The sequence below is a fragment of the Antennarius striatus genome, chromosome 15 (genome assembly GCF_040054535.1).
Source record: "Antennarius striatus isolate MH-2024 chromosome 15, ASM4005453v1, whole genome shotgun sequence".
NCBI classification, from domain to species: Eukaryota; Metazoa; Chordata; class Actinopteri; order Lophiiformes; family Antennariidae; genus Antennarius; species Antennarius striatus.
In genome coordinates this window covers 17,456,950-17,482,793 of record NC_090790.1, presented here as the reverse complement: position 1 = coordinate 17,482,793, position 25,844 = coordinate 17,456,950, and the positions used below count along the sequence as shown (strand labels likewise).

The 25,844-nt window shown below is 43.2% G+C and overlaps 1 protein-coding gene across 3 annotated transcripts; it reads right to left on the bottom strand.

The window, feature by feature from the left end:
• Positions 1 to 610: 610 nt before the first annotated feature.
• Positions 611 to 25,348, bottom strand: LOC137608585 (electrogenic sodium bicarbonate cotransporter 1-like). Of its 3 annotated transcripts, none has more exons than XM_068335076.1 (26): positions 25,024 to 25,348; positions 21,818 to 21,891; positions 20,745 to 20,909; positions 16,339 to 16,471; positions 14,798 to 14,958; positions 14,537 to 14,716; positions 13,769 to 13,845; positions 12,756 to 12,913; positions 12,545 to 12,632; positions 11,207 to 11,361; positions 10,683 to 10,799; positions 10,168 to 10,342; positions 9,057 to 9,190; positions 8,215 to 8,477; positions 7,710 to 7,762; positions 7,402 to 7,587; positions 6,423 to 6,536; positions 5,570 to 5,731; positions 5,292 to 5,470; positions 4,970 to 5,042; positions 4,106 to 4,174; positions 3,599 to 3,772; positions 3,356 to 3,520; positions 3,135 to 3,228; positions 2,901 to 2,956; positions 611 to 2,788 (listed from the first exon to the last, which is right to left on the bottom strand). In XM_068335076.1, the coding sequence occupies exons 1-25, from the start codon at positions 25,038 to 25,040 to the stop codon at positions 2,913 to 2,915; spliced, it is 3,210 nt and encodes a 1,069-aa protein (XP_068191177.1). In that variant the 5' UTR covers positions 25,041 to 25,348; the 3' UTR covers positions 611 to 2,788; positions 2,901 to 2,912. The 3 variants fall into 3 exon arrangements, with proteins under 3 accessions (XP_068191177.1, XP_068191176.1, XP_068191179.1); XM_068335075.1 differs by having other exon boundaries at positions 2,897 to 2,956; positions 25,024 to 25,347; XM_068335078.1 differs by lacking the exon at positions 4,106 to 4,174 and having other exon boundaries at positions 2,897 to 2,956.
• Positions 25,349 to 25,844: the final 496 nt, after the last annotated feature.

Sequence of the window (25,844 nt, the reverse complement as noted above, 5' to 3'; positions counted from 1 at the left end):
GACTTGGCATAAATAATTCCAGACCTGCTGAACAGAAGGTGAAGAGCCCATTAATCTTTATTATTGGCTTAACAACCAGGAAACCCAAGAGTTATTCCAACTCATGCAGTTTCTTCAAATAAATGAACCTCAGCATTTGAACAAGACCAAGATCTTCTCCCTCATACGAGGAGTTAAGACATTTAAATCCTTTTTGGCAGTGAAAGGAACACCGAGGCTCCCACTAATGAATCAATTAATCTTATCACATATGGCTCAAGTTCCATAATCGTGGAAACTATGCAGCATTTGTCTCATCTCAACTGCGAGCCGAGTGTGATGACGGTGTCCACAGTTTAGCTCAATCCAAATCACCCCCTTAAAAACATGTGATCTCCACGTATTGAGCGGATGCAACCTCATTGAAGACTTGAGCATGATTTCAACCTGTTTGGAGCTTCTTTCCATTTCTGATTCACATTTTTACTTGAACTTCTTCAAACAGAAGTTTAAAATCACTTTTTGACTCCTGAAACACTTAAAAGCTCTGCTTGCATTGATGTTCAGAAGCTGCATCCTGAAGGGGCTCTTATCAAATATATTAAATAAAACACACACTACACATTTAAGAATCAATTGGATGTTTTTTTTTATTGATCTCATTCGGAACGCTGCTCCATGATCAAAAAAAAACCCCAGAAACGAAAAAAATCAATATCCGTTTGGTAACCATACACAAGATGATGTTATAAAACTGCTTTCAGAACGAAGAAAAAACTTTGGGTTTTTTGTTTGTTTGTTTGAAATAACTTCAGCCTCGTGCGTCACATCTTGTCAGCTAAATGATTGTCAAAGCCCTTATTTGAACCACCAATCAGAACGAACACAGATTGCTAAAGTCCTTTTTCTATAAAGAATGAAGATACTTCAACTGATTGAGATGCGATAAACTCAAGTGTGAGCTCACATTCTATTGAATCAGACCCTTTTGTTGAAAGTATATGCTCGGATTAATAGCAGAAGCGCAATAAAGTCATGAAAAATAAAGCAACAACTTAAGACATTGCTCATTTAACTGTCACTAAATGGAATTAAGATGCTGATGCGCTGAAAATAATGTTGAAATAAAAATTAACTTAATACCTTATACAAAGAAGCGATTCTTCCAGAATTGGAAGTCACAGCAATGCATAGCCTCACAGTGATTGTCTGTTGATTTACATTAAAAAAACAAAAATCACACATTATATAATTAAAAAATGTACTCAAAGCTTAAAGATTCATCACATTGAACATTTAAATATGATCACATTTCAAAGGAAAAGTCAACTCAAATAGGCTTTTAGGGTTGAGTTCAAGTACGTGAGAACATTAAACTGCATTCATTTAGATGGGATAAAGGACATTATCTCTTCCTTGCCTCTTGAAATATTAAAAAATTGCTTTAATATTAGACAATATAATTTTTGATCACCCCGCCCCCTTGTATTTTTAAAGACAGTTAAAATAGTTCAACTCTTTGCTTTGGGGATGGAAAACTAAAACCTGTCTTTTTTGGTAGAATTGCCCTTTAAAAACACTACAGAATCATACATAAGATACACAATCCAGAAAAAAGTACAATGTTTTTAAAATTTACAGAGTAAAAATGAAGATTCAGAAATCCTATGCAGCGCCAGGTTAAAAAAAACAACAATCAGTGTTTGATCACAAATAATTGCACAAAAGATTTTAATATAATGCCTGGCACCTACGGAAAAATAAGAGGTAGAGCTACAAACAGGTATGATACATAGATATCTCCCTAACAAAGGGAAATGTCATCCGAATGGATCCAAACCACAGAAAGATTCTTCAAATTTGTACAAATGGGGAGATCAAATGCTAAAGCCAAACTGAGGAGTCAAACAAATGATTTTGCTGACAGTTTAAATATAATAAATATAGGAAAAAAAACAACACGACAAAAAAAAAAAAAAAGTTCCAGTCTGGATGGTTCTGAACCATTTACCTTCTCATACCGAAAAAAATCATTTTAACGCTATCTCCTGTGCTTTAAGCATATGCAGCCTGAGATCGGTGATGGATGGTGAATATGCCCTTGAAAACAAAATTCATGTTGAGCACAAGTGACCTTTTGTTCTTCGCAATTACAAAAAAAACCCCAAATAATCAAAAAAAGCAAAGACGATAGGATTTCTAAAGCGTGTCCCCTGTGCTTTTAATATTAAGATTCCAGTATGTGTCACTTAAACTCTACAGGAATTATTCCAGTATAAGCTAATATATAAAAACCGTTGTATCAGAAGAGAGGCTGGTTATGTTTGGCATTTAAGAAAAACAGTCAAGAAAGCCTCCTGATACGTAAAGGGCCACTTCTAATCTACAAACCTACAGTATCCTGGATGCCCAGACTATTAGAATAAACATATGTGAGCTATTAATGGCCAACAAAAAGCGCCTCCAGATCACTCGGGTAAGCCCTTTTGATTGTCAAGAACTTGTGCAAAGGAAGGAAGCCAAAGTGTAGCCCTTGTTCAAATTCGGTACCACCAAACATTCAGGAGTTAAGAAAAATACTTCAGCCATTCTGATTGAAATCCTTACACAAAAATAAAATTATAAATATCATCATAAAGTGGTACTATAGTACAAAAAGTCTGCCGTGTTGTGCTGGTTTTGCTGCATCTTTGGATAATTTATTCACAGATCTGTTTCAGAGCCGTTCTTGCAGAAGAACCCGTTCCCCTCAGAGTCCCCGTCTATCCGGATCTTAAGCAAGCCGCTTGGGAAAGAACTTCTATCACGACTGCAAGAGGAAACGACACCATCAATACGGTGCTGTGTGAAACTCAGCAGTTCACCTGGCATCAGGTGAACTACTCTGCATGCAATGCGAGCGCCAGCTGGTACTTACTTACTCCAAGTAGCGCTCAGCACGGCGAATACGTGCTAAGGAAATTCTTGGATTCATTTCCTGGAAGAAGAGAAAAAGCACTTTAAAAAAACACGCTTCAAACATCGAGAATAGACACAGGTCAAAGTGGCACGTCCGACAGTCAGAAAACACGCTAGGCTACCCTCAGATGGAGGATGTCCGAATGAAGCCTTTAGAAGCAAAGTTCAAGCAGTCGTTGAACTTGGCTAGTACTCACTATCACAAGAGCTATCGCTCAACATGGCCTCCTGCTCCATCATGTCCATAGAGATTTTTATAGAGGGGATATTTTCATGGTAGGGGTAGTCAGACTGTGGGAGGATGGAGGGAGAGCATTAACACAAGGGCATTATGGATCTACAGGAGATCACAAGACAGCCGGTAGAATTCAACTACTAATACACAAGTACACATAAAAAAAAACGGCAAAAAACTTACAAAATCTATTTCACTGTCGATGCTTCCCTTCTTCTTTCCCTTCTTTTTCTTCTCATCCTCCTTCTTCTTCTTGTCTTTCTCCGGGATGACATCGTCCAGGTAGCCGAGGTCGTGCTGGGAGAACACGTAGTCCATCGCCTTACGAACGGCAACCAGCGCCAAGATCTGTCGAGAGAAGACATCGTTTGATCGAGCGTTTGCGCTCGACGGCACCGGTATCAGCAGCCGTTTTTTTTTGCTCACCATGACGGGGAAGATAATGGCGGCTACGGTGGACTTGAGGATCCACAGGAGGGCCAGACACAGAGCCTGGATGAAGGTGAAGAGGTGGATACGTCTCTGGGGGACGTGACGCAGGTAGATCAAGTCTGGCTGGTGCTTGGCTGGCATCAGGAGAAGCTTCAGGCGGTCCATGAACTGATGCACACAATACATCAGGACAATGAACATGGTGCAATTCATGTGCATGTGTTAGCGCCGTAAAAAAGATGGATAGCTTCCACCAAAGAATTTGCTTCTTGTTAGCCACCAGTAGCTTTGCTCACATGTTGTGGTTTAACTACTGTTACCTCTATTTACATGTGCCTTAAATAGCCTTTTAAGACCTGGACTGAATATTAAGTTTTTATTGGCTTTATTTATATGCTGTTGGGTAAATATTAAACTTGGTAGAAGTAATAACTTCATGTGTGACAATAGCGGTCATTACTTTTCAAATAACTTTCCTGAGACAGAACCGGTCCAACTCACCTGAACGCCATTAAGTGAGGCCACACCCATGTAAAGGAAAACGCCATACAACACAGGCATGGGGATGAACTGGAAGACACGGAGCACAATGATTTATTGCTGCGCTACGTGACAGACTGAAGCAACCTCCATTTAGACAGTACTGCTTTTTTTTTCCAAAGAGGTAAGGAGGCCGTTTGTTTATAGCGTCCACGTTGGGTTTATAGTCCAAAAGCAGCTTTTCAAGGAATACAAATAGCCAGATCAGGGTGACCAGTCGCTTGGCTGCCATTAGTGCAGGTTTGGCAACCACTTGATCGGCAGCAGTGAGAGAACATCGACTACACTCTGGTAGAAATCTCCTGAATAAATAGCATTTGAAATGGCAAAATCATCATTTCTAATAGATATTAAAATTGATCCTGAAGCCACTGTTGCATTGCAGATCAGTGACTTCCAACCAACGATTTGATCTAAGGTGGCACATATTTTTTGACATATTTTTTGTATGTGTTTCAACTACTCAAATGACTTTCACGATACAGTGCTATATTTGTTTCTACTATGTATTATTGTATGTGACAATAAAGCTTCAATTTATCCACAAGAGGGAGTCCCAGGAAAAAAAATCTCCTCTGTGACCTCAGGTTTTAGGTTTGCCAATTTATTGTGGGAATGGAAACCCGAGACGGTATTCAGCTGCAATTGGAGCTTAAGCCCTGATGACCATGCTCACTTCATTCCGCATTACTTCAACCCGTCCAAGAATCTAACTGGACGACTACAAGATCTGAAATAGTTTTAGTTTTAAGGAGTTTGTCCGCAAAGAGGTGGACAGTAATCCATTTTTTTTTCCAGGAAGACTTAAGAAGTTTGAAGCACTACCTTGAGGATAGGAGCCATGAAGACAGAGAGTCCTGTCAAGATGAACACTAAGGTACCGGTGACTCTTTGCTCCCTGGATTGGAATGAAAAGACACAAAAGAAGAGAAAATTGATCAATAACTTATCCTCATAAATCATCAGATTTGGTTCAGAATTCTAATCCTTCATTTTAATAGTTGTGTGCTGAGAACGTGTGGTTTTTAAGAAGTGTGAAGGTCATCTTCAATAGAAGATATGATGATATGACAATAGGTAGCGTTCCAGTCCGGGACATCATGTAAGGATCAGTTGGTGAAGCAACGCCAACACTGAGTTCACACACCTCACACCCAGGAATTTGGGCTGCTCCCCGGGCGCCGACGTCTCCGTCTCCATCTTCAGAGAGTCAATGTGGGCGATGGAGATGACGGTGGCGGCTACGTACCACGGCAGGCCCATGAAGGAGCAAATGACCATCAGGATGGCCACCCAGAACAGGTCCAAGTGATATCCTGCCCCTTTCTGAGAGGAGACAAGAGGAAGGGGGCCCAGAAAAATGAGTCTGAGGCAACATTTCCATCCTAGAATTTAAAACAGAAGACATTGAGGCCGGGTGCCCACCTTGAGTTTGTGCTCCTTCCTGTTGACGATCACTGCGGTGATCTGCTGGTCCATAAATATCAGAATGGTGACCAGCAGAGCAGGGAGCGCTGCCGCCAGGAACACCCACCAGGGATTTCCTCCAAAAGGTGGAACAAACCAGCCCCTGTGTGGACTAGTGGGCTAAATAGAAAAAGACATTGATGTTAAAAATGACCTGGACTACATATAGCATTTATTCCTGCACAAATCCCTCAACATGGAACAATGAACAGAGTCTGAAATTACTTGCGCATCCATTGGACGAGTGAAATCAGTGACTTTCGAACAATGATAGTTCTGTGTTTGCAGCTATGAGATCCTCTGTGTTCTCACATCACCTATAATCAAACAGATACTCTTTGCAGCTACCTGTTCCTCTATCCCATCATTCCTCTTACTCTATGTCAAAGCAAAAGAGAAGGGGGGGCTTAAGCCAGCTTGAAACAATCTATAACACAGATGGTACACCTTAGTTTCTCTGTGCGTATCGCTTACTGGGCATAATACAAAGAAAGCTTTATACTGGGATTTTATGGAATTTCAGCCTCCTGGCAGAAACAGGGATCAGTGCAATCAGAGGAGAGCGCACCTGGCTGGTCATTCAGCTAAAAGCTCTACGGTGCAATGATTTCCAACACATTGAATTGGGACTATTTTTTTGGTATTTGTGTGTAAATGTTCCTTCAGGGGATTTAAAAACTATTTGTCAACAGTTGAGTGTGGAAATGTGATTTTTTTTTTTTAGACAAAATCACCATCTCTCCATTCATTTTTATTTAACCCCTTGATTATACACGACTCTTTCACTATAAGCAACACATGGAGGTTTTACCTTGAATTCACTTGGCACTATGAGCTTGGGAGTGTTCACACCGACCAAGGCGTCCACGCCGCAGAAAAGGAGGATGGTCAAGATGATGGCGAAGTCGCTGATGAGCTTCCTCACCTAAATGGAGAAAACAGCAGGTGTAGGAGCTCATACTGGCACAAGTTTTTTTTAAGAAAGCACGTTTGAAACTAACAAACTTCTGTTAAAATATAGGTCTGTAAATATTAAACAGTGGTGGATATTGCCTTGCTATTCCATTTGGTGAAAAGTTAACAGGTTTTAAACCCAGAACAAAGACGGCAAAACAAGCTGACAGGTTACAGGTATGAAAATAATAACAAAATGGAAATTATTAGTTAAGAGAATGTTTTAGCTACTGTTACTTGGCACGCTAAATGCAACAACCAGAAATACAAGATTTTAATTGTTAGCCAGTGTCGGCATGGCTCAAGGGTGTGCGACATTTGCCTATTGATTTCTGCCTGAAAGATCTCAACGGCTGTTGGATGAAACATCACGAAATTTCCAGGCGACACTCATTTTCTCCAGGATTAAATGAAGCATCGTCGTTTTGAAATGTTCTTTGTTTTTATGACCATATTTGAGACAATCCAGCGACCACAGCCTCAGGTAAACTTTGTGTTCTTGTGCTCATTAGGAAATGTTTGAATAGTAAATGACTAACCCCAGAGTGAACACGCTTATTTAACATCAACACATTCAGACTTTCCGTTGTAAGCCAGCATGCTGAGTTACTGTCAATGTTAGCGATTAGCTCAAAAGTTCAGAGTACATCCTCAACTAAGGAGCGTGGCTCAGACTCTTCAGATGTCAAAAAAATTATTTTATTCTTCCTTTAATTCTGTGCGCTTACTGATTTAAAACTTCACGCAGTCGTAGTTTAGAGGAAGTTTTTCCAGGAACTCATAACACCCCTGAAGGTCAACAGATTCCTTATTGTGTTCCTGACGTCATCACTCACTCTGGTGGGGAAGAAGCGGCTGGTCTTGAACTGCTTCAGAGCCATGGAGCAGGTGTACGTCCCAAAGAACAAGATGAAGGACATGAGGGTGATGTCGGGCACGTAGCCGCAGGTCTCTCCGACCAGCTCGCCGCCGTACTTCAGGCACTGCTTCTTGGTCAGGGTTGCCCAGGTGGCATTCTCCGGCTGCAGACAGACACAAGGACAAACGCTACTTGGAAACAACTCGGCTGGTGAATTTAAACACAGTTTTTGAATTCCTGAAGCGGCGCTACTGAGTGTCACAAAATTTCAGGGACACTACATACCAGATGAGAACCGTTTGTCCAGCCAAACAAATCAAGGTCCTCCGAGGAGTTTCCTGGTGAAAAAGAAACAATGGATCTAATCACAAAAAATGAAATTCCTTCCAGTATCACTCCTGATGTTTTGGATCTGTGTCAAAATCTTCTTCTTTTTTTAAAACCATTCTACCAGTTTGCTACAAACTGATAGCACCATTGTGAAAGTAAACAGTGTTATCACGGGCCGACACCTAATGGTGTCATTTGCTCTCTCCACTATAAAATAAAATCCTCTCTGCTAAAATGGAACCAAAGCAAATATGATTGTTCAGCTTTCACTGCCTGGGATCACTGATGGTACCCAGAAATAATCTACAATGAGGACATACATGGCAAGGGTCGGCTCCAGATTACCGGGTAGGGGGTATTAGACGCCGGCTATGTTACTCGATATAACGAAACTGCCTCGTCTAATCTCTCTCTAATCAATCACTCTTAATCTACTTCAGTGAGAGTGAGGACTATGTACCAGGCATGCAGCGACAGTCGTACTGAGTGACAAGGTTGGGCTCGTAGTCCGGGTTGATCGGGTTGTAGTGGCCCAGCTTGATCATCTTTTTGAACGCGTCGTAGATGAAGATGAAGCTGATGAGCGCAGAGAAGCCCTCCTCTGTGAAACGCGTGAAGTACTGCACAAGGAAGCTGGCGTCCGTGGCGACCAGTACCAGGCAGAATATGGCGGACCACAGACCGATCCAAAGCCGGAACTCGAGGTAGTCAAACTCATTGTCTCTGCGGAGAAACGACAGATTGGAAACAGGGGAAAAAGTTACTTAAGTACCCATGTCATTAAAGTAAAAGCTCTGTAAATATTAACTTTGCTGTGCAGCCCTTAGAAATATCATTACATTAACTTTAAAGCTTAATACAATGGACTTTAACATCAGTTTGTTCTAGACGTGCAAACTTCAGCTACTCACTCATCAACTTCTGACTTGAAGCGTGGAAACATTTCAGAGATGCACGCCACAACATTCTTCACTGGCATAAAATTCAATGACAGTGAATTATTGATCACGGAACACAATCAGCATTGTGTTCTGTAACACAAGGAGACTCGCTCCGAGAGTGCAGCAGAGGGAGGTGATCGGCATTCAACTGATAATTTAACTTTGGTCAATCAGGGCAGGGGGTTTTGTGACAAACAAAAAATAAAAACCACACATGAGAAATTAACACTCAGTTAAGTCATCGCTCGTTCAAATAAAGAATTTGTGGACAAAAAGTTCCAGAGAAGCTTTATGCAAATAAAGCTTGAGGCACAGCGGTTAGAATTTTTTGTCCTTACTATTACACATTGGATCTGCTCACTTGCTGAAGTTGAAGAGAAGTCTTTCAAAGACCAGCACCGGTCCTGTGCTGCTGAGAATAGTCAGGGGTTGACCGGCCAGCATGCAAAACACCGTTCCCGTCAGCGCTGTGCCCACAAAACTTTCCAACACTCCCTGCAATGTGGGGAAAACCCAGAGTTTATACACAGAACAGGGGTGCAGAAACCCCAGAAGAGGTAACGCATTCACAAACTGTTTCACGACTTAATATTAACTTCCTTTAAACAAGCACATCAAAACAAAACATACTGAAACTATTTCTGGAGCCTAAAACAATTGTGCCATAAATCCTGCTGACTCAGGCGAAGCTTTTAGTTTTTCCACTATGGGTGACGCGGCAGCGAGGCCAGTCCGTCAGGACGGGCCAGTTTGGTTTCCAGTCGGGTCACTGTCGTTCAGTTTACACAGGCTTAATGCTGTATAGATAAGGCAGATAGCAGCCATGGATTACTAGGGTGCATCTCTAAAGACCTGTGCTGAGAAAGGGCTTGTCGGGCCAGGGATTCCCTGGAGCATGTGGGAGGGGGGGCTAATGGAAATGTGGCTACGAAGAAGCTAGCAGTAGCTGAGTAATCTGGATCTGTAGTTATTTACAGCCTGGGTAAATCCCCATGGCCAGCCCTCGCTCTGCATTTCCACAGCTCTCTGCCAGGACAGAGGCCGACGCAAACCGTCGTCCACATCAGAGCGACCAGCAGGCACAGAGGATTCAGGTGTGTACGGTCTTTTGCAGATGGATGTAGCGCGAGTTTCCAAAGTTCCAAATTAGCACGGCTTATCAGCTGAAGGCGACGCTTTTCACCTTTTGTCAGTTTGCAACTCAGGACAGAGCCGCCGCGGAGGCGAAAAACTGCCAGCGTCTTAAGACAGATCAGATGGAGCATCGCCGTTATGCACCATAGCGTGCACTAGAGCCAGTCAGTCATCGGTCGTGTAATTTCATTACTTACAGACAGTGTTAAATAAATAAATAAAGGCTCAGATTCAACCGCCTGCTTAACACATCTTACTTTAGCATCGGGTTCGCTTATCAGACTGTGTGCAGCTATTAAAAAGGAAAAAAAAAAAAGTGAAAATTTGCGTGTTTTTACCTGCATGTTTTCCGTAGCATCACCGAGTAAGCCTCCGAATGTGATCGCGTTGGTTACGGTACCCAGATAGATGAACAAGATGGTAGACAGAGCCTGGATATGTAGAGCGTCGTAGAAGTCGCTGGCAAAAAACGGCAGCTTCCGTTTGACGTCCAGGACGAGACCTCCGCAAAACCTTCCGAGACAGAAACGAGTCAGGAGCTTAGTTTAACCTTATTTTGGAAATATAACAGACTTGTGATCTGTTTAAGGCAGGAAAAGTGTGAAGAAATAGGAAATTTGTGTACGGAAGGCTTAAAATGACTCAAAGTAGTGAAGAGCTTTCATTGTTACAAGATTGAAGAGTCTCAGGCTAAAATATTCTTTCCAGTTTTGTTTCAAGCCAACTGATTGCAATCTCACATCATTAGGATGATCATCAGAACAAAAATAGCCCAATGTCAAAGAATGTTATCAAGATCAGGGCAATAGCCGCAGGTTCTTTTGGAAAAATGAAGGTTTTTTTAGACATTTACTTTCTGGTGCACTGGAGCTCCTCTCCGACCTGGTGTCCTCCTCCACCTCCTTGTCCCGCATCATGGGGAGTGTCTCCATTCATCTGAGGCACCTCTAAACCGGCGTACATGTTCTTCCTTAAAAAAAAACCAAACAAACAGAAGGCAGATAAGTTTTTCATAAATAAACTTTTTGAAATAAATCACAGGGAATCAAGACAATGTGTAGATGAAATACAAATACAAACGAAGGCAAACATTCCAATCCTAATGAGAAAAATGCAAGTTTGTCTGACTTAGCATATGCTAAGGTTAACAAAATGTTGCAATACCTTTCATTTCAGCTAACTGCTTACCATTAATCATGATTATAACTCATAGCTGCCTTTCTTTTTTACAAACTTTTTCTTTTACTTTTTGTAGAAACAGTTCAGGGATTTCATTCCCGTGGAATTAAACATATGTTACACGTCAGATAAATTTCCGACATGTGAATGCGCAGCGTCTTCATTTATTTGAATTACACGACACGGATTAGTGCGGACCTCTTGTCGGACGAGGGGAGAGACTTGGGCGGCTCTATTCTGATATCAGGGTCCCACTCTCCGGGGGGCAGGACGACCACCTCATCCAGAAACTCTTCAATTCCAGCCAGGAGGTCCTGCCTGTCCTTTGCTTTGTAGGCAATATCATGGAATACCTGTAAATAAAGACTTATTGGTGAATATCACGTAACACGTTTAACGCAAGGGTGGGGAGGAAAAACGTAGATGTTCAATTTCCTCCGGGATTAATAAAGTATCTATCTATCTATCTTTAAAAACATTTTCTACTATATTTGGCTGGGAAACAATGTGAAAAGACGAGGAAATGCAACCAACAGCATCCGAACCCAAAGCAAGAACATTAACAATTTGCTTTTCACAATGTACACAAATAATGTGTCAACATTGGAAAAAAGAGAGAGAAATTAGTCAGGTAGAACTGAACACACGGGAGTCGATTCTAGAAACACAAACATCTGATGAAACTGTGACGTATTTGTGTCACAGTAACGTTAAAGTTTAACCTGACAAAATCCTGGCAAAGCCTCCTATCCTGCCTTGTTGACATGAATCTACAGGGAAAACCCAAGGCCGGTGGGAATTTACTCGCAGCGTTAAGGATATTCCCAACAAAACAGGAGATATCCACGAGAGTAGAAGCACACGGCGCTGAAAATACTGGGAATACTGAAACACGAAAATATAGAAAATGCCTAAACTGTGTTTGCCTTGCCGCATCGGTTTTTGTTCTGCGTGAACCGAAACAAAATTTGTCTTCCGCAACGCAGTTAACAATTAAGCTACAAGCCGACCGCAGCTAACAGGACCAGACATGTAAACTAGTGATGATTACTACGGTAATCCCGCAGATCAGAGGAGCGCTGCAGGTGTTGGTGGTCGACAGCTGTTGTCGCGTTTTCATACTTGCAGCTGCGAGGACGAGGAATATGAAAAGATTCCATTAAACACATTTAAAGCTTTAAACAGCAGCAGAAATCAAGACCATCAGGACAAACCTTAGGCCTTAGCATGACGCCAACAGCTGCTGATTGTGTACATTATTTCACATAATTTTAATTGTTTTCATCTGATTTTGTTTTAATTATTTTGTTGGATTTAAAAAAAAATATGTATTTTATTTTAATCACATTACGTTCATTGTTTTATGGCGAGTCCATTGTGTTGTTTATTTATTGACTTTGGAAACCTTGTGTTGACTTAAATTGTACTATATAGAAACCAAGTGGATTGGGTTAGATGGGCTGATGCCGTTTCGTCTACAAACTTTGAATAGATATCACAATAATTACACACACGATCGTGCAGACATCAAAATACCTCATCTGACATCAGAGTGGCGATGGATCTTCCAATTTCATGATAGGACTTTGCTTTCCCTTTGGGTCCCAGCAGGACAAAGAGGAACCTACACAACAGTGAGAAAAAAAAAATCAGATGTATCAATGTGAGAAATAATCAGTAAAGTCTGACTTAATCCCATGTGCTGGTAGTTATTTGACGTTAATGACGTGGCCGCTGCTCGCTCTACCTCGTGGGCAGTGGGACCTCCGTCAGAGACCCCAGCATGACTGCCTGCTGCAGGCGCACAAACGCCACAAAAGGGTTTTCCAAGAAGTCGACCTCTCCGACGAGCACGTTCGATGCCTCAGCGTCACGTGGGAGTTTTTTCATGAACTTATTCTTGAGCTGCGGCGATGGAGATGGAAAGATCGGAAAGTCAGACGGTGAAAAATGTCAAGCGGCGTGATAGATGTGACATTTTGAATTAAAGGTAGAGAACAACGTGATCGACGGAGTCCGGTGTGGCGTTTCTACTGACAATACGCGCATAAGAACAGGCAGTCGACGCCCTTTCCTTGAATTATGCGTTAAACAGTAGCTCGACTTGATTCCTCTTGATAAACCCGTTTTATTAAAGCATGTGAAATTGCATCTGCAGTCTTCCGCTAATCTTGACATGAGAAGTACACCATGGTCATTGCCGAGGAAACGAATACACACACACACACACACACACACACAAAAGCTGTGAACCAGGGAGATGATTAACTTCATGTCAGAGGCCAGAACATTCAGGCAGGTCTACAACTTCACGAACAACTTCTGCAGTGTAATACCTGCCGTTATATTTTAACCGCTTCTGTGATTGTTATCTACGCTTGGGTATCTGTACGCCACACATTAGAGGTACAAGTGGCTACTCCATCGTGAGTCACGGCGATGAAGGAAGCTGCGGTGGCAGATGATAGAAACTCAGCAAAGTCAGGACACAATGAGCTTTTGTTGCACGGAACAGCGAGGAGGACTTAACTATCAGTATGTAGAACCACAAGCTAATGCATGAACACATGACCCCACACACGCTGCTTTGTGAAGAGAGCCCTTAGGTATCGTCCATTGAGCCCAAATTTTCCATTTTGAGAAATTTTATCATCTCAGTTATTTAGAAATTGGTATCTTCAGATTATTATCATTAGAGCTGGTTCAACTTTATTTAAAAAATTGTTTCAACATCAACAAAGTAGAACAAGAACACATTACCTGATCTTTCTCTGGTTTGTCAGAGAAGTCGCTCAGGCTGTTGGAGGTCAGGTTTCGATGGGCGGTGGTCGGGCTACCTGCAGAGAGGTAAGAAACTGTTGCACTCAAAAAGAGACCAGACGAGACTACAGAGGTTTAAATGAGACTTTTTTGGGGGGGGCTGAGCTGGGAAATCAAGTCCCCGAAAGGAAAGAAAGGCATTGGGAAATGAGACAAGGGAAGTCAGGAAACTCGACTTAAGCCAGATTTACTCAGACGCTCCAGACAGAAGAGAGCCGGGATGCGTCAGAGCGTTTACATGTCGGCAGAAACATTCTACGGAGTTACCTCTAAGTTGAAAGAGGGGTCTTATCTTTGTTATTCAAGTCTTCGTCAAGTATGAACCTTTATTTGCCCTTGACGAATGGACAGTCATTCTTTTTTAGGTAATAAGGCAGCTTTCTTATTTGTGAGTTTTACATGGGAGTTGCTGCAGTTAGTAGCCGTGACCTCACTTACAGAGGTATCCCATGCTGGAGCTCCTCATGACATCACATGGTTCCTCTGAGTCTTGTGGAGTTAAACAAGGCAGAGGGTGCTCAGGGGTGTTTCGTGCTATACCCGCACAGGAGGAGGCAAAGAGGAAAGACCAATAAGGAAAACCCAGTTTGGAAAGAAAAAGGAAAGAAGGAAAAGAAGCACGTTTTAGCAAAAAGACCACAGCAGTTAGAAACATCGGAAGACAAAGGGTGTTGTTTGGGTTAAGATTGAAAAAGAATGCTTTCGTACCGTTCTCTGGATTGGTGAACAGCCTACTTGCGCTGGAAACGCTCTTGCCGATGTCAGCAAGGGAGCGCAGGTTGGACTTCTTGGTCTGGTGGCGATGCTTCCGCAGCAGCGTGTACATGACCTTCTCCTTGGTGTCAGGCTTCAGCTGACCCGTCTCCAGCTGGCTGTCGGTGATCACCTCTGTCAGAGAAAGATCGGAGATGGAGCTCTACATCCAACCAGGGTTTGCAGAGTACGTCTGGGTCTTGCGGTCCCACTCACCAACAACCTGTGGGAGCGTGGTGGCCTCCAGGTCCAGCATGATGGTGCCTTTCTCAATGCAAGTCTTGAGTTCCATCAGGCTGTGTAAGGACAGCGTGGCTACGTGAGGCTTGCTCCAGCGCTCGCCCCCCGCCTCCACCTTCTCCTCAAACTTGATCCATCTAGAGAAAGGAAGGTGGAAAGATTCAGAAGTAGAATTAAGGTTAAAGGTCGAGGTGAGTTCATAGTACTGGCTTTCCAATAACCTTGATGTTCTTGAAAAGCCTCGTACCACCATTATAAGCGAGTTTTGATTTCAAGTGGGTTCCTGAAAGTAAAGGTCACTGCAAAATGTGAAGACATAAATGCGGTCTTTGAAGTTCACGAGCAAATACGGGCGACAAAAAAAAAAAAAAAAAGGAGACAAGATGGGTTCACTTTTCTTTACAAAACAAACTCAAAGTGTTTTCAAGCCGTTACAGTTCACCAGGCAACGATGGGGGATGGCGGCGTAGAAATAAAACGGCACACCGGATTGGCGACAGTCTTGTGACTTTTAAAAGACGTAAACATGAGAAACGTGACTTCGCTTCCAAACGTGGATGCGCTCAGTCTTGAGACAGGGATTCCTTTTAATAACAATGCCTCACATGTCACTCCTACAAAGAGCCATTCTTCTGAGGCCTGAGGATGGGGTTTCCTGTGAGGATAGAGTATCCGGCTGGATGTGGTTCACAAGTCTGTGACTGGACAACTTGACAGAATCCAACCAGGGATTAGTATTAATTTTAGCAAATATTTTTTTAATGTAGACTTAGTCCCATATCGGATGCCCTTCTAGTGTTAAATTTTTAAAAAAAAAATCAGATTTAGTTGTTGTCAACTAAATATTAGACATTCAGTCTTATTTTCAGTCAAAGAAAACCATTTTGGTTTACCCTTAGTGAATGAATAGCATTGAAAAGCTTTTTTGCAGTCTACCCACGAGACTCTGGCCCTTGTTGTCCTGTCCATGCCATAGAAAACCAATAGTTGACCAGGATAATCACGTTTTCTACATTTAGATCCTCTTCTATTGACTATTTTACTTCTTATCGCACTAAACTTATCACGTTTCTGGTGCTTGCAAGCCTACCCGAGTTCTAACCTTTGATCGGCTGAACACTCAACTCCAAATTTGAATAGGCAAGAAAGATAATAAAAGAGCAGAAGCCATGAAATAATGTCCACATTTCAACGTGACAGACGTCATGTGTTCCAGAGCCAAGTGGAAGTCTTGTGCTCACCAAGTGGGAGTTAACCTGGTCCCACAGAAAAAGAACTCCAGATCGAAGGGTGTTCCCTGAACTATGACCCATTTAGCTGCACAGAATATTTATTTATAAAGGGATCTTCTTATGCCAAGTTCGCCGGATTTGTTTGTTAAAAATTACCCAGTTTGGGGCCAATAAAAAAGCAAACTTGAAAAATTGTGAAACTGGACGTTCACGCGTCTTGATGCGAAAAATGGCTGACATGAACAGATCACATGACTAGGAAAGGCATCCAGCTCAGCGGCTCACCTGCCCGTCTCCTTCCATTCCATCTCCTGGCCGTCCACAGACAGCAGCTCGTCCAGCTCGGTGAAGAGCTGGGGAGGCGGGGGCCCATCGTCTTCCTCGCCCAGGATAAACTTGATCCTCTCTGCTGGAGAAACTGCAGAGACGGAAGCAAGTTAGGGAACAATAAATCAATCTGACTTCATTGATGAACTCTGAAACAAATGCTGTATGACTACCATAAATCCATGAAAAAGAAACCCATTCGTGTAAGGGAAGATGTAACACACCCTTACGGGGAAGAATGCTTCCTTGTTATGATAACTTCCTTCAAGGAATAGTGTGACAGACTTGAGAATAAAATAAATCAGCAACAGTAAAGGATCAACCTCTTCTCTAGAAATTATAGATGCACACATGAGCTCAGATTTCTCAGTTATTAGTAAGAAACCTGATGAAGTTCAAGGTAAGAAGAACCAGGTTTTGTTCCAGACACTTCCAACAAAAGTTGTGCAACTTTAAAGCAATGAATAAAAAGTGGAGTGCTGAGTCACCAAAGGCTTTTTATGAAGACTTCTCTACTGTCCCACAGGTCAAATCCTCCTTCTGCACCTGTTAATCCTGACGCAGCACATTCAAGACGCTTGCTTTCGAAAAGAAATCTAATCTCCTGATCGCTGAAGGTGAAATCAGTTCCTTGGGAGACAAGCCTCAAGGTTACGCCTGCACATCTTTTAAATATCAGCACTGTTTTGCAGCGCAATCACCGACATCGTCCGCCAAAACAAACAGATTTTTATCGTCACCTTTCCGTCGTCCTTTTCAGTCGGTTGGGGCGACAGAGGATGTGACTTTTAACACGTATTGGCACCACATGGTATACACAACACCACTCACCTCTTAACTCTTAACAATTGGTGTTATCAATGAAAACCAGACCTTTGTTGTGGTTGCACACAACATTTGAGTGGACAGCTCCACGGGATTTGCCAGAATCAACAGGATTAGGGGAGATTTAGACGGAGGGCAAAACAGCGGAAAAGTTCAACAAGTGTGTGTGTGTGTCTACCGTCTCCGTCTGGCAGCGTGTCGCCTGCCACACGTCTGCCTATATGCTACCCACACATCAGACGATTCTCAACTGGTGTGTGTATACATGCAACTATAACACACATCCCCTTCCCCTCCCTCTGCCTAGATATTTTCACACGTTCTGCTTTGAAAGAAACGTTTGAAACCCAAGGAGGCACCCATGCCAATCCATTTATCATAATGTACTTTAATTACTTGCAGCGGGGCCGGCGGTGGAAGCAAGAGGAGTTAACGTGGAAACTAGAACAGTAAGTTCTGCCCTCTCACTCAACCATAGAAGACTGTTTAGAGTTCAGATCTTCTGCAAAGATACCGGATGATGAGGAAGACACGGGAGTCCCACGTCTAGTTAGGAGAGAGCACATTAAGTGAACCATAGTTTAGAAACCTGCTTCTGTGTTTACTTCGGTTCCCCCGTCTGCTGATACTCAGACAGATTCAGTGACGTACAACTGGCAACGCCGTTTTGCATGTACAAGAACGTTGCCATGTTTGAACCATACACACTATGCAACGAGGGACGCTACAGACAGCGATATGAGATCAGAGATTCACAAAAGGTCTTAAAGAAAAAGGGGCTGTACTGAACATCGATATGCCTTTTATGTGGCGACTGATGATGAAACCTATTTCAACGCTACTGTTGTGAGTTTTACAACATCAATAACTTCTTTTACAAATGTTCCCTTCTCAGTGAGGTGTTATCAGTGCAACCAAAGCTTAATCAAAACTCATTCTTAGACAGGTTGGCAATTGTTTAGAGTCTTGAAGAGCTAGAGGTTGACACATGCTTGAACATTGCACTACAAGCAGTCAGCTTTTCTTTTTTTTTAATATCTATATATTGGTACATCTGTTCTTTTTTTTTTACCTTATGCAAGAAATGTGTAACTATTTACCGAAGTTGTAATCGATAAAAAAAGGACAATAACATTGTAGGATTCCTTTACACGAGTGATTACCCAACCCTTGACTCACTAAGCAATCGTAAAACCTCTACGAGACTCCCAGAGAGAAACAGATATGATAAGAGCCACACTTATCACATCAAGGCACCTTCAGATGACTAAGCACTCAGACTGGTTTACACCAGAGCGAGGTGCAACAAAGAGGGATTACAGCATCAGAGGAGCTAACGGCGCAAGAGGATTAATCAAAGGGCCGGACCGCAGAACGGCGTACGAGAACACGCCGGCTGATACGATGCCGGTACAACTGAGGAAGGTGTGGCCATCGGTGGGATGAAAGAGTTCCAGGAGGTTCTGTTCTCTCTGGTGTGCCTTGGTTTGGTTGGTCAGCATGTTTTCGCCTAAACTACAGGAAATTGGAACGTGGTGCAATCAGAATTGAAGTGGCTGATCCAGGATTCCCATTTTATTCCACATCCTAGCTTTACTCTTAATGTAAAAAAATAAAATTAAAAATTAATATTACAAGTTAGATTTCTCCAGTATCGCTACTTAATCTCTTAAAATTACAACTCTATTCTTGTATTCTAATTTTATTCTTTTTATTCCTGGAACTTCCTGAAGGGCTCTAACGCCCAGTTCTTCAACTCTTTACAATGAATGGATTTCAACAGAGCCTTGGGGGGGGGGGGGAGAGAGACATGAGTCAGGTGAGACAAACAAAAGCATAGAATTGTTTCGCGTTGACGAAACTCTTCGGCTTTATAATTTTAATTTTAACGTACTGATCATTTGATATTTCACACGTCACCCCTCACGTGAGCTCTCCAAACAAGCCTTTACAGAGGAAGTCCATAATGAATGATGAGTCAGCAACGCTGTCACAACATCAATCATAAGTAAAGCGATGGAAATTTCTCGTGACTCGCCCCGACGCTCACAGGCCTCAGATCTGTGCTCGTTTAAAAAGTCTTGTGACTAACTGGGGATTTTATTCCCAGTACATCTAGAAGAATCCTGCTTTCAGGTTAGATTTTGCACGACAAACACTTGTGCATTTCAAATTGGAAAAACTTTTAGTCCCAAATTGAAAATTTGCTGCATTTAGAGTTTTAGAGTCATGCAGCAAAGTGTATTGCCCGTTTGCACAGGTTGCATGAAAAACTCGACTCTGGTTTCTCCTACCGTTCTGCCCCGTCGCCGCCGTGGGGCTTCACCACATCCCATTGGAGCTCAACTTGAACTACATCCCTGTAATTAGCAGATCAGCATCATCTCATAATTCTTGATTTGCATTAGTCTACCTTCAGGTATGCGGTGACGCTCTCAGCATCCACACACGTCCTGATGAGAAATCCCTGCCTACCCCCACCGCCTCCATCTGACTTAATGGCTACCTCCGCTAGCACTAAAGCAGAGGGTAAACACTCGCCCATTATGCCAGTTTCCAGGACGTGCCATTTCGCACAGAATTCCAGTTTTGTGATAATTGTACGTCTCGCAAACAGATTGCAATGTTTGGTGCTCTTAAGGGTTTGTGTGACGCTACAGAACCCTCCTCTATCGCGGTTCACACGGACAACCACGTACAATTAGGCGACTCGATTCCCTGTCCGCTGGCGCTAAACTGATGTTGACTCTAAAGGCTCTTTGTTTAACGCCCCCCCCCACACACACACACACACCTGTGTTACCATGTTAATAAAAGCATCTCTTGTAGAAGGAGGTATATGGGGTCAAAGACTTATTGTTCCATTCTCGAAAACTATCTCGGGATTAATATTCTTGCGACGCCACCTCCTTAAGCTTCTCCGTTGGGGCCGACATCTGGTGAGCTTTTCTGCAGCAGGAAGAGGACTCCTCCTCGGATCGACGGCTTTACATCCGCGTCCACCCCGTCGAGGAAAAGCGAGCTGGCGCTGCAGGCCAACATTCTACTTTTTCACACATTCGATTCTTCCTTGTTCTTTCACTGCAGATTGTATCAGGGACACTTGTAATAATATCCTCCTGGAACTTGTGTAACATCTTGATATAATGCGGTTTTTTGCTCCCACCTTCCTTTCCAGCCACTATTTTTCCTTTCTCACAAACCCCATAAATTCCCGTGCAAAACCATCAAGCGGACAGATAATAGCCCTCTTGTATATAGTTAACACGCTTCACGCCAACCCTGTGTCATTTTCAGATTAGTGTTCAACATGTTCCCATCCTGGAGGGATTTTTTTTCCTCCCCCTCCTCTTTTCTTTCTTGGCTTCCACCCCACCCAGGCTTCCCTGCTCCATTTAGACGGAATGACAGCCTCCTTAACTACACAAGCACCGATATCCTGTAAGTCATGATTTACAGGATCCTTTGCTGGACTTCGCCCAAATGACTTCTGAGGAACTTTAGCAGCGATTCTTTCTGCCCAACTTATCTGAACTCACTGAGAGGTTTGAGGACATTGGAGGCGGATTCGTCCCCGGTGTCCCCGTCCAGTTTGTACCCCTCGGGCCGATCCCGTCTCTCCTTGTGGCTGGACTTGCGTCTGTGGCGTCTCCTGCGGTGGTAGCTCTTGGGAACGTGCACGCCGACGTACACGGTGTGGTGACCTGTCGTGAAACAATGGCACAGGAGAGACAAAGGCCAGGTTATAAACAAAAAAGAAAATCACATTAATCCTGACTGCTGCGACTATAGGTCATTGCTGGGAGGAGAAAAATCAATGAGGACTGGTTGAGCCGGTGAAACGCGGTAGATGTTTGCTCATCACAAGGCTGCCTAATTGTTTCTCAAGTGTGCTCCAGACTTCAAATCATCAAGGGGAACTAATAATGGTTGTGATGACATTACAAGACACAGCATCTGTTTTTCAGTTATACCGTGAAACAAAACAAAGCCCAACTACTTCCTGCAGAGAACCTCATACAGGAAATGATGATTTAGTGTCTCAGGAACTAATCAGAGCGACAGGCAGGAACGTCAAAACAACCAAATAGTAGATTTGAACGAACACATAGAAGCAAATGTGTCTCGTTTCCATTCAGTCATGCATTCCACGAAAACGTCTGTGTTTTATTTCTCTCTCTCGCACCATGCAGAGGTCAGCCATGCTTCCTTGTTCAAACCAACGGTAAACAGAGCGTTCTCACCACATTCCCATGCAGGGAATCTGTTACAGCTACGACACAGACACACACAAACAGCATGACGTGACGCCACGTCTGACACGTTTCTGTGTGTGTGTGTTCTTAAGTGCTAGTTTGTGAAGCGTGCAAATGTCTCAGAAAATCCATGTGGGCGTCTACAGCTACATTCTTTTGTGGCTTTAGCTGATAGTCAGCGCCGGACAGGATTAGAACACTTGAAGGGACATCTTCCTGTGCAGAAATGTCAAGCCAAGTGGAAATTTGTGTCTTTTTGTGCTGCTGCCGGAATGGAAACTGGAGTTTTCACTGAGGTAGATGAAGAGATAAGTCTCACAACGGATGTGTGTGCTGGTATTCCTCGCTCATCCTACCTTCCACTTCCTCTTCATCGCAGACATGCTTGACAAAGGAAGCCCCTCTGTCCAGGACTGCTTCATCTTCCACTCTAAAAAAGAGAAAGGTTATGTAACTAAAGTAAAAGCAGAATATTATTAAAACATGAGTAACGGCATAGCAACAAGGGCTTCAAAGTCTGTTGACCTGATGATCTTTAAGTGCCTTAGCATTTCTGACACCATGGCAATTATCCACCTACAAAGCTGCCCAAGACAGGCATGGTTCATTTTTTCTCACCAATTCATTCAGTGAGTTCATAATGTGAGTCTTATTGGTCTTTTTGGTACACAGAGAAAGTCTAATGTTTATTTCCTTCTCCCAGCAACAATAAAAAGGAATCTTCACGGGTTACACATCATCACAGAATGGGGTTCTTGTGCAGCAAATTGTGAACCCATCCGGAACCGGGACAGAGTATTTTAACCAAAATATCTGCAAAATACAAATTAAGAACATGCCTCCGGCAAAACCGACATAAATATACCAGCGTCCAACAACATAAAAAAAAGTAAATCCCTAAAGCTAATATTTCACTTCTCTAGGAACAACACCAAGTATTGTTGTCTGTCCAGCCTGGACTCTGGGCCATCATGAGTGTCAGTATCAAATAAATTCACCAGGCTGTGACTAACCCAAGCATCTGCTTTACGATAATCATTTTGTTACACAATGAGAAATAAATGTTTGATTTTGGATGTGCATCAGGAATGTCTGCAAGTCCTGCGACAGTTTCCATTCGGGAACGAACGCCCACCCACGAGTCGATGCGAGCGAGGGGACGGCGGGGCGCTGCGCTGAAATGCTGAAATAAACAAAGTCAGGAAGGATACAAGTCGTTCTTTCAATTGCACTGTGAGCTCATCTCAATTCTGTGTGTTGTGTTATGAAGCTGATAAGAAGTCGTAGAATGGAGGCCGTATCACACAAGGGCCGGGAGTGGCAAGAAGTGGTACCAAGTTCACAAGCAACGCTGGGACAGATTAGCCTCCTTTTGTTCCACAGAAAAAGAAAAGAAAAAAGGAGGTCAACTTCCTTCTGCACTGCACAGCATGGAGACGGATGACGCCATCATTTATCACCAGATTTTTGAGAGATCTGCCGTTTGTCCTCCCACGGGACAGAACTTCTTCCTGAAGCAGCTGCCATTTTTTTTCCAGAACTCACCTTTCTTCCAAACTCGGAATGCATACATCGCTCAGAGGATCTTTCAAGGAACTCTAGCGGTGATAGATTGCGAGTGGGTGTGCATGAAGGGCAGGTCATGTAACCCGGCGATCAGGGGCTTCAGAAGACGTTGGAGAGTAAAAGGAAGCTCAGGTTGCAAGTTTACTCCCAGCTGCAGTCAGTCAATGGTGCAGAGTTCATCACTCCACGCTGAGGAGTGGACAGGAACACCCGATGAGGAAGAGCATGCGACGGGTGGTGCTCAGACACGCTAGATGTAGGAAGAGGGTTCGACATTCCTGCTTTGAATGGAACGCTCATAAAAAAATTAGACTGGTATGTAAAGCTCATACATACGAGGTGAACTTGAGGAAGCTGCAAGCAAAATCAGGCTGCAGCGATAGAAATGGAAGTTACATGCTTATCGTAAGGCAGATGAGATACAATCAGAACCTCATTCACGTCAATGCAAGTGTAGGGAGTCTCAAATTTTTTTTTTTCCATTTCCTGCCTCGACTACGTGATTAAAGCACAAAAGAAAAAAAAAGAAAAAAATGGTGGAGGGTCTGAGAAAGCAGCTGATCTCACACCGATGAACTCCCTGCTTCTGTTCCCTGACCTCAGGAGGTCGGATAAACCTGACGGTGCGTGAGAAGCAAGGGGATCAGCAGCTCGGGATCAGGGATCATCCCCGTCTATTAACGGAGTGACGCAGCCTATCCCACCAAGCCAGGTCTCATCATGAAAGAGGGGTTACAACCTTTGCAGACCGTGCAAGATGACAACATTTTGTATTCATCTTCGGGTTGTTAATAATCATCTTGATTTAAAAAAAGGAGGAGGAAAACTCCCCGAGTTGTCCTGGATGGCATTTTCAAGTTTTCTAATTTGATCCACGGGCGAAAGCCACACACTTTCTTACATTTACTCCTGAAAAACACATGTTTTGGTGTGTTTTTGGTTGGAAAATCACTTGGCGGAAGATGCCAGCGGAAAGAAAGGTGATAACAACATATGAAGTCATTGCACAATCTAATTGTCCTCTTTGCTCCTGCGGTGTGCCTCCTCTCTCGGAATTTCCTCTGACCACACTTGAATGTATGAGGAAATGGACATCTTTGTACGGAACATCACTCAGCAGTGCACAAAGGAGCATTCAAGCCTCCCGTTGAGTAAGACGATACCGTAAAGACAAGGTAGAATCATTTCCCCGTTGTCAACAGATTTCACAATCAATACAAAGAGACAGGAGAATGAGGAATAAGATTTTTACAGACATTTATGTCACTGTGGAAAGAAAACAGCACATCCATTTGTGCTCAGCCACTCTGGACAGCTCAGGGTTTGACTCTGATGGGGTTGAGAGTCCTGCTGTCCATCCCGATAAGCACAACTTCCGCTCGCTGCAAGTGAAGTGGGGCAAACAGCTGATAACTTCCAGCTGTTTGTCAGGAAAAATCGTGCAAACACGCGCATTGGTGCGCAGAAGCGGTAAAGTCTGACTCCGGCAGGCGCGTCATTGCGCAACGTTGACGCACACGTTGGAAAGTGAACTTTTTTGGGGTGTCAGCCGTGGAGGACGGAGTCTTGGAGGAGCACGCATAGACACACACACACACACACACACACACACACACACACACAGCTGCCATGAAGACACCTTTCCACCACATGGCCTGCGCTCCCCGCGTCTCTATAATTGACAGTGACACGCATTTGGAAAATAGATTAGCGGCCATTCGCAGTGTCTTATCCAGCCAAAGGGTGGAAACTGCAACCAATAAAGCGTCCGTTAAAAAGTGATCAGAAGCATAATCAATACGTTTTCCATAGTTAACCGAAGCTGTGACGACTAAACTGGTTTTTTACGCACAGGACGCGAACGAAAGCCACCGGATATGAATGATTCTCACCTGGTTCGTGGCCAGGAAATAGTCGTAACTCACAGACAAGATTAAAAAACAAAGAAAAAGTTCTCCTGAAGTGTTTTAACAAAGAAAAGCTTACTACTACTTACTTCTTTTCAGAACTCATGGTGACAAACTTGGTCCTTCCAGATGACCCTCCTGTTGAGTCGATCTTGTATTCTTTTGTTTGAAAAAAAAAAAAAAAAAAAAAGCTTCACCTAGTCTGTTTACAAGTGGTTAAAAAAAGTACATATGAAGACGAGGAGCGGCTACTATCTCACTAGAACGACTCATCCGACTAGAAAGAGAACGTAACACAACGCTCATGTCCCGTTGGACTCCTTCGGGTCGAGTCTCGGTGAGATCGAGAGGAAAAGGTTCTTTTAGAGCCTCGCTGGCAGCGTGCGGAGACTCGGAGCGCAGCGTGTCTTTTCCCCATATTTAATGAGCCATCCCTCCTCCTGCGTGACGCCACCGGTGGGTGGGTGGGTGGGGGGGGGGGCTGGAGGACGTCACAAACTCACTCCTGGGTGGTGTCTAAAACTCTGAATTCATGCATGCAAATTGTATTTATTCAAAAGTCACACGAGGAAACCGGTTTCTTGTGTTTGGATGATTCTTGGACACTTTGGACCAGTTTATTTTAGAATCTTTCAAACGGTTCCTTTTTAAAAAAAAAAAAAAAAGAATAGATGCGTAAGCTATATTTTTGTTTTGCATTATTAAATTTTAATTTATTGACCGTCCTCACGCGTTAAAGTCAGCTGATTTTGCCTTCGATCGCTTGAGGCGCTCCGGTTCTGTTTGCTTTCTGGTCTACATTATTAGGATGACATCATGCGTAAAACGAAAGGTACCTGCGTCAGGTGGATCCGATCGCTTTATGGGGGGGGGGGGGGAGGAGGGAAAAGATCAGGGTTAGGGAAGAGCG